Raw genomic sequence first — 9,114 nt, forward strand, 5'->3', positions numbered from 1 at the left:
TCGTGGGCTGCATCTCCCAATTGACGGATGTATTCATTGTATTCACTGGAAGTAGGAACATATTCATTGTATTCACTGGAAGTAGGAACATATTCATCCTTCCTCCGCAGAGGAAGTGCTGCTTCTCACGATCTTTGTGTTGGGATACTGCCAGGGAGACAAAGTCCATCATGGCCCCAAGCCGTCTGCCGGACGATCCATCGATCTCCCGTAGGCACGCAGTATCAGCAATTAGCGACATGAGTTTCTAGAAAATATCTTGCCACATTCCAGAGCTCATGCACACTCTTATCAGCAGATAATGCACAGCAAAATTCGCACTCAGGAGAGCATTATTTACAAGTTTTATTCAGCGTTGATCAGAACAAAGAAAGACATGACTGCCTGCGTCAGTGTCTCCAGACACAGAGAGAAAACGAAAGCAACAGAAAACATAAACATCCTGTGAACAGGAAATACGCAGACTCTGTGACTCTCAAAGCCTTCTCCCTTTTAAGGTGGAATGGAAATATCCTAACACTTTGGAAGCTCCCTGTAATCCAGCTGCCCTTCCACCTCTCGCCTCTGAGCTGATGGCAGTTCCCTTACAGAGCCTCTTCACTTTTATGTGCAATGTGTAACCAATACAGCTCATGCCCCAGGTAATCTAGGACAACCACATTTTATTGTATGTATTTAGCTTTGTGTTTATGGAAGTCCGGCACATTGGGAACACATAGGAAAATATATCCCTGGCTGAGTTATATCCATTAGCTTTCAATTTCACACATGCACATTGAATGTAGACTATATAACACTTTAATCAAAGGTTGGGTTTCTCTCTTCAGAGTGGCAAATGTGGCACAGAAATCAGCATAATTTTAGAAGAATTGGAGTAGGAAAATGAACGCATAACAAAATGCAAATACATTTACACATAATTATAATGGCAATTCATGTGGTCTGTTTTGGGTTTTTTTTTACAGGAAACCAGGACACCATCAATAATTTGGAGACAAAATAGATTACAAGTCAGCAATCTTCTTTTTCGTACAGGCAGTATTCAATTAAAAAGCACTGCAAACAACACTGAATTTTGGGTGTTCCTGAAAAATTGGATGTGCAAATATAAAGGTATTCTTAACACAATCTACTAATCTCAGTTTTGGTACATCCCCAGTTACAGCACAGTCCCGCCATCCCCATAGGGGTCGCACGCTTTATTCTAGGGTGTTTGACCAAAGGGAAGCTATATGAGCTGATGGAATTGGCAAGCCCAGTTTCGCCTCTCCTTTCGTGGGCTGCATCTCCCAATTGACGGATGTATTCATTGTATTCACTGGACGTAGGAACATATTCATTAAAATAATCATATAAATTTAAAAAGTCTTTCAGCGACGGCTTTCCAGCTTGTTGACTGATGCTTTGCAGTTGCTCCAGTTCAGGATCCAAGACAGACTGCAAGTTAATATTATCCAATCCTTTGTCCGTGCTAGTTTGAAGAAACTCTGTTAAGGTAAAACAAAGGAAACTATCAAAAGGTGACCCTTTGTAAAATGTCTACTGAGTTTTCTGGAAGAAATTTGTTAGTGATACTGTGAGTATTATTCATGCATTTACCTATACACATTTTACCCCACTGGTTCACCAAAATATTTCAGGAGCAGCTTGCAAGAATAAGTAGTGATATGCAAATTTTGCTAACTAAACTAGGGCTGCCATATTGTTGTTGAGCTTTTTTGGTTTTACCCAAAATTGTTGAGGTTTTTTCTTTTACAAAATCTCAAAAAAAAATGAAGTTTTTGACCTATTTCGAAGGAAAAACACCCAAGCCAGATGATGCCGACATGGGTTGCTGTATGTCCAGATTTTCCCAGACATTTCAGCCCGGACACTGCTTCCGATGGCTGATTGTGGGCTATGTATGGGAAATTCTGGGTGTATGGCAACCCTGACTAAACAATACATCTTATTTTAACAAGTCCAAAATATACCAATGATTTATTATTCAATAATTGGGGTTTCTTTTACCCATAAACATTTCAAGTACAAAAAGAAATTGCTGAGCAAATGTTCTAAGTTTGCTGCTAGAATCTGGGACTCAAAATGTGATTCCTGTAAAGAGGTAGGTATCTGAAGAATAGAAATATATTACAGGAAACAGGAAAGTATAATTATCCCAGTCAAAAGAAACAACCACATCATTTTCTTATACAGTGGTACCTCGGGTTAAGTACTTAATTTCTTCCGGAGGTCTGTACTTAACCTGTAACTGTTCTTAACCTGAAGCACCACTTTAGCTAATGGGGCCTCCTGCTGCCGCTGCACCACCGGAGCCCAATTTCTGTTCTTATCCTGAAGCAAAGTTCTTAACCTGAAGCACTATTTCTAGGTTAGCGGAGTCTGTAACCTGAAGCATATGTAACCTGAAGTGTATGTAACCTGTGGTACCACTGTAGTGTCTTCAGCTTGAAATACTGAGCATGTAGTAAGGTTGTGATTTAGAGATAGGCACTGACCCTTCTCCATTTTAGACCACTTATGATTTTTCACACCACGTTTCCGAAAAGCTCACTGATTCTATAATACAGGTTGAGTTATTATTGCCATATTTAATTCAATAGGTCTATTTACTAGGTAATCATGCAGAATATCCAATGTATTTTGCTTTTTAAAAAAAGAACACCTGTTTGCCAAACATCACTATTGGAAATTCCCAATACATCATTTTAAAACCTGGAATTTATCTAAGAGATAGCTGTTGGATGCGGCTGAGTTTTGAACTCTAACCCCCCAATTTCATTCACTGTGCCAGTATATGTGGTAGAATGTTTTTTATAAGTCCTTGATTTAGATGTTTGAGTTTCCAGTCTTTTCCTCAAAAGGATAGTTGAAATTTAAAGGCACGTGTATACAGGGGCGCCGACTTATAAAAAATATTGGGGGGGCCCATACAGGGGTCCTGCCGCTGGTTCGCTCGGGTAGCCGGGAGAACGCAGTTCGAGGTGGCGGTGTTGGGGAGAGACCCTCGCTCAGGGCGCCACGAGACTTGGCGGCCGGCGGCCTATCTGGGGGGTTTTGGAGCGTATTTCGGCGGAGCGATTGGGGAGGAGGGGGCTTGTTGCCGGATTCTTCAGCTGGGCCGGAGATCCGCTACTGGGGGGTCCCTGGGCCGAGTTGTGAGCACGGCCTGCGGAAGGGAGATCCAGCCGATTGCGCGACGGGGACGGCCGGGGCTCTCCGGCTAGGGCGCGCGGCTGGCTGGCTGGCTGGCTGGCGAGGGAGCAGGTGGGGAGGAGGCGGAGGTCCTCACTCTCTTAGGAAACGCGCCCGCGCGCCCGATTGCCACGAAGTCCGAAGGGTGCGTGTGTGGAATTAAAAAGCAAAAACGAGATACGGGCAGGGCAGGCAAAGAGTTTTCCGCAAGAGGATGGAGGGCAGGTTGAAGAGAAAATCACTCAGGATGAGACAGTCAAATCAGCCATGATAAAATGGGCTCAGGATATTGGGTATAACATCATGTTTGAGGACTGGGAAAGGTTATGGACCACCGGAATGAAATTCACGGCATGTAATGCCTTGAAGGAAAATATTATGAAAATGATTTATAGGTGGTACATGACCCCAGTCAAGCTTGCAAAAATATATCACCTGTCTGATAATAAATGTTGGAAATGTAAGGAGGCTGAAGGGACATTCTTTCACCTCCGGTGGACTTGTCCAAAAGTGAAGGCCTTCTGGGAAATGATCTATAATGAGTTAAAAAATGTATTTAAGTATACCTTTCCCAAGAAACCAGAGGCCTTCCTCTTGGGCATTGTTGGCCAGAAAGGGTTAAAGAAGGATAGAACTTTCTTTATGTATGCAACTACAGCAGCAAGAATACTTATCGCAAGATATTGGAAGACACAAGATTTGCCCACACTGGAAGAGTGGCAGACGCAATTGATGGACTACATGGAACTGGCTGAAATGACTGGCAGAATCCGAGATTTGGGAGAAGAAACAATGGAAGAGGACTGGAAAAAAATTAAGGACTATTTACAAAAACAATATAAGTTGTATGAATGTTAAAAATTTACACGATTCGGAAACTATAGCTTCAGCAATTAGATTTGGGAAACAGGAAATTATATTTTAAGTAAGAAAAGGTCAAAATCTAAGGTAATACTATGTTTAATTTAAGATATAAGTAACTGATGAAAAGTATGTTAAATTTAGAGGTATAGTATTTGAAAAGTACAAAATAAGGTACGAAACAAGGTAATAATTTGCTGATATCTTTATTATAAAGAATGCAGGATAAGGGAGATGCGAGGAAGTCCAGTTAGTTATATAAAAAATGTGTTGAATGGTTGGTTTTCTTTTCTTCTTTTTCTTTTTTTCTTTTTCTTGTTCTTTTACTTTTTTCTTCAGTGTATGTTTCTAACTTTGTATTTGAAAACTTAATAAAATATTTATAAAAAAAGAAGAAGAGAAAATCCTTTCGCTTTTCTGGGGCGCAGGGAAGTCTCAGAGCCGGAGGTTGGGGAAGGGACCCCCTTTGCTCTGCCCTCTTCTCCCGTCTTAGATTCGCATGGGGGTCCCCGCCCGAGCTTGCCTGGCCACCGGGCCACACAAGGGCCGCGCTCTACGCGGCGCACCTTGCTAGCCGTGCAGCTGTCCTCCGCGGCTGCGGAGCGGCCCTGCGCCGGTGCCCAGCCCCTCTGGGCGCCCACTGCGCTGCCAATGACAAGTGGGCGACGTCGCGGGCGGGGAAGGCGTCGCTTTCTTTCCCGATCCTTCATCCTCCGAGTCTTCCAGCCCTTTTTTGGGTTGGAAGCTGTCTCGTTCGCCCTTCTCCTTTCTTCACCCTGCACGCAATTTTCCTCCCTCGTCTCCCTCCCCATTTCTCTCTCCTTCCTTCCTGACTGACTGACTGACGGGCTTGGGCTCGGGCTTTGGCTCGGGCTCGGGCTCGGGCTCGGGCTCGGGCTCGGGCAGCCACAGCGTCGGCGGTGTTGGCGATCGGCGGCGCGGGGGGATGGCCCTCCCGGGGGAGCCGGCGCTGCTCAATGGGGTTGCCAAGGAGACAGGCCGGCCGCCCCCGCCCCCCGCCCCCGGCCCGGCGCCCCCCGCCGCGCCGGTGCCCGTTATCGAGCTGGTGCGTGCCGGGCGCCCTATAAAAGCCGCGGACGCGCCAAGCGTCGACAGGCAGAGCCAGCGCGGCGGCGGCGCTCTGCTGGAGGGGCGCCCGAGATTATTGGGGGGGAGCCCCCCCAATAAAATTTTTGAGGGGGCTCGGGCCCCCTCAAGCCCCATGGAGTCGGCGCCTATGCGTGTATATTGGAAGTCCTAATTAAAATAGCTGTTATTGCCTTTCTTGGTGCTCATCTTCAAACTGGGGCAAATCCCCATGCTAAGTTCCTTTTATTCATCAAACTGCTTCTGGTCTAAACCAAGTGTCTAAATCAAGATTTATAGCATATGCTGAGGCTGTATAGTAGAACTGCTATATACTTTCATTTACCACTTTATATTGTATTAACATAATCTGCAAGCACTCGCCTAAGACATTTCTTTATGAATTAGTTAACCAGTTGAACATGTCAATCAGAGAAGCTGTGAGCAGCAGGCAGTCTTCTACTTGTTACCCAATATCATCACAGGAAACAACAGATTATGTGTGGTGCAAGCGCGCGCGCACACACACACACACAGTATTTGGAATTCAAACAAGTTGGGGGGGTGGTATGCAAATTCCACAAGTCTCCTTCAAATCAAACAAAGAGAATGCACAAGCACCACTGAAATCAGCAAGACATTTGAAAAACTTAACTTTGGCTGGATTATACATATTTCCTTTGCCTCCCCCCCCCTTTTATTTTAAATGAGAAGTTGCTTTTGTATGTATTCACGCTTGCTAGTGTTTCGAAGACTAATCTGAGGTTAAACTAGAGCAAGGCACAATGGCAGCCTAAAACTGGGTATCACTTTTTTGCATCTGCCTCCTTGAAGTTTAGGGGAAAACTAACATGTCACCGCCTTATTCACAAGATCAGCTGAGCTGCCTGCCACTCTGTGTTTCCAGTTTTTGCCATGATGCAGGGGCTTCAGGTGAGAATGATGCTCCCGAAATCCACTTTCAACAAATACAACAGGGGCAATTTACAGTTTTGGGGAGCTAAAGCTTTAGCGACTCAGAAACAACGAGGTAAAGACGGTATACTGAGAGGGGCTGTGGAGCCTGCCCTGGGAAATGCCCTCTCACATAGCTGTCAACGTTTTCCTTTTTTTAAGGGAAATTCCCATATTTCGAATAGGATTCCTCGCAAGAAAAGGGAAAAGTTGACAGCTATGCCCTCTCACCAGATGTCAAACAGAGAAACAACTGCACGACTTTTAGAAGGCAGCCCTGTATAGCGAAGTTTTTGATGTTTGAGGTTTCATTGTGGTTTTTATACGGATATTTTCCTGGGGCATCCCAGTCAGATGGTCGGCACAGAAATAATAAAATTACCATCATTGCTTTTATACTAAAGGGTAGGGATAGCAAAGTGGCGGGGCGCTCTTGATGTTTCGATCTTTGGCGATGCGTTTTGTGTTGAGAAGCGGCCCTATGGATAGCTCGCGTCGAGCGGCAGCCTCCTCGTCTCAGGGTCGTGGGTTCGAGTCGCACTGCTGAGCAAAAGATTCCTGCAGTGCAGGGGCAGTGGGTCGGACTAGCTGACCCTCGTGGGTGCTGTTCCACATCCAGCTCGGGAGAACGGACTTGGCAGTGCGTCTTTACGCACGAGTCTCCAAATGGTCCTCTCGAGCTCCATGGAGGGGGGGGACCTATCCCCAGACAAGGGTCTACTCTGCAGGATCGCGACCTAAATCCTGCTTTAGAAGCGAGGATCTTGAAAGTCTGAGCGTGAGGCGAACAGAGAAAACTCCCCCCCCCTTCCCCGGGGATCTGTACTTTTCCTGGTCTTTCGAAGACGAGGTTGGATATTGGAGATGTTCGTTTGGCACCATGTTTCAGCGGGAAGAGCCACAGCGCTTCGTCTAATTTATTGTTATTATTTTTATTATTAACAATAATGACCGCCCACTATGGAAGACGAGACGCCCCCGACCCCCCGCGACCCCCGTTTCCCCCGACGGCGCCTCGCGAGCGTCTTACCAGCGCGCGCCCTGGCGGAGCCTAGTGATGCCTGCTCCGTGGGCCTCTCGGCGACCCTCCTCCAGCGCGACCCTCCGCAGGTGAAGATGACGGCGCGGATGAACTCTCGTCCGCACAGCTTCACGGCGTACTCGCCGTCTTGGGGGGATGCCGAGGCTCCGGCCGCCGGGGAGCTCCGGAAGGTCAGCTCGGTCGTCAGCAGTAGCAGCACGACGGGCAGCAGCCCGCGGAGTCTCATGGCGAACGCGCGCCCTCGCCTGCCTTTGGCCGCCGCCTTGTCCCGCCCTTCCGCCGGCTCGGAGTCCTGCAGAAGTCGGCTCGGAGTCCTGCAGAGACGCGCCGTCGAGCGCGAAGGACTGGCGGCTGGAGGGCTGAGCCGCAACCTTCGCCAGGCGCGCTTTATAGAGCGAGAGGAGACCCTCCGCCTCTGACTCATCCGCACGCACACGACTTTCCACACTTCTCATTTCCGTCCTCTGCTTCCTCGCCCACCTCCCTTTATTAATTTCCTAGAGAGAAGCCCCTGCCAGATGGCCACTGGGCTTTAGGAAGGAAACGTCTTCTTTTTCTTTTCTTTTTTCTTTTTTAGTTTAGGGTTCCCATATTTCAAAAAGTGAACATCCGGACACGAAACAATTGGGGGGGGGGGTTTAGATAACAGACAATCTAGTATTTATGCTTCCAGCTAGCATTCTGTAACATTTTCCTGTTCAATATACAGTGGTATCTCTGGTTAAGAACTTAATTCGTTCCGGAGGTCCGTTCATCCCACGAGTGCGCACTTGGCCCCCACCACCGTGGGGACCGTGGAGCGTGCATGGCCATGGCACCGAAATTTGTGGGTGCTCTGCCCTTTCATGGGGAATTTTGTTGGTGCTCAGGCACCCAGGTCCCAGGGGAGTTGGCACCAAAATTTGTGGGTGCCTGGCCCCTTCATGGGGAATTTTGTAGGTGCTCAGGCACCCAGGGCCCTGGGGATTTGGCACCTATGATACAGTCCCATCTGAGTCCACAGCATCTCTGAAAGCTGTAAGGTTTCCATCTTGTAGCCATGTTTTTTTTCTAATTCATCTCTTAGCTGATTGAAGAAATCATCTTCCACGTTGTCATCATTCCAACTGTATTCCTGCACATGTGCATCTTCATCTTCATCTAAACCAGCCCAGTCTTTGGCAAGGAACTCTTCAAAGTTCTCCTCCTCCTCGAGCCCCAAGAATCATAGACTTGGGAAGTTGGGAAGGGACCACGAGGGTCATCTAGTCCAACCCCCTGCCAGGCAGGAATCTTTTGCCCAAAATAGGACTCAAATCCACGACCCTGACCTTAGGAGTGCCCTAGTTTCATAGAAGAATAGAAGCCATTGATGGACTACCTATCAAATTATCGTTCTTATGCAAAATCACATGCAGGATTTGAGAATGTAGAGAATGGATTTGGAGGGCTTAGAAAATAAATGTAGGTGTGTTTTAATGCAGCCCTTAAGAGGGATTGGGGAAAAAAACATCAGGGAAGGAGGGAAGGAAAGTCAAGAAAATGTGGAACAAAAAACCCCCCAAACGATATAGATGACTGGAGTTAATAATAATTTGGAAGATTTAATAGAATCAGTTATTTAAAAAAAAGAGATTAAGGGCCTCATGTTCTACCAGCTGAACTGTCCCAGGGTATATGTCAAGCATCACTCTCTTTTTTGAGCTACAATGAGAATCAGGCGCTGACTCCTAGGAGCCGAGGTCCATTTGCCCCCCCCAAAATATTTGAGGGAGCTGCTCCCCTGCAAAAAATGTTCATGGGTTAATTCAAATGGTGTTTGCGTTCCACATCTTGTGATCGATTTTGCACCACCTTCTGAGGGCGTCCGTTCCACAGTTGAATGGCAAGGTCAGAAAGTTCTTCCTGATGTTTAGTAGGAATCTCCTTTCTTTTCTTTTCTTTTAAACAATATTTTATTAAAGTTTTCTTGGTTTACAAAGGTATGCACAATGTCT

At 46.7% G+C, this 9,114-nt stretch overlaps 1 protein-coding gene across 1 annotated transcript; it reads right to left on the reverse strand.

Annotated features, from left to right (window-relative positions):
* Positions 1-595: 595 nt before the first annotated feature.
* On the reverse strand, positions 596-7,562 carry LOC309522605 (relaxin-3-like; the record flags this gene model as incomplete). The annotated part of the gene is made up of 2 exons (XM_082205996.1): positions 596-1,487; positions 7,127-7,562. The coding sequence occupies 2 exons, from the start codon at positions 7,560-7,562 to the stop codon at positions 1,120-1,122; spliced, it is 804 nt and encodes a 267-aa protein (XP_082062122.1). The 3' UTR covers positions 596-1,119.
* Positions 7,563-9,114: the final 1,552 nt, after the last annotated feature.

This window comes from Podarcis vaucheri, assembly GCF_965113315.1.
Source record: "Podarcis vaucheri genome assembly, chromosome: 17".
Lineage (NCBI taxonomy): Eukaryota > Metazoa > Chordata > Lepidosauria > Squamata > Lacertidae > Podarcis > Podarcis vaucheri.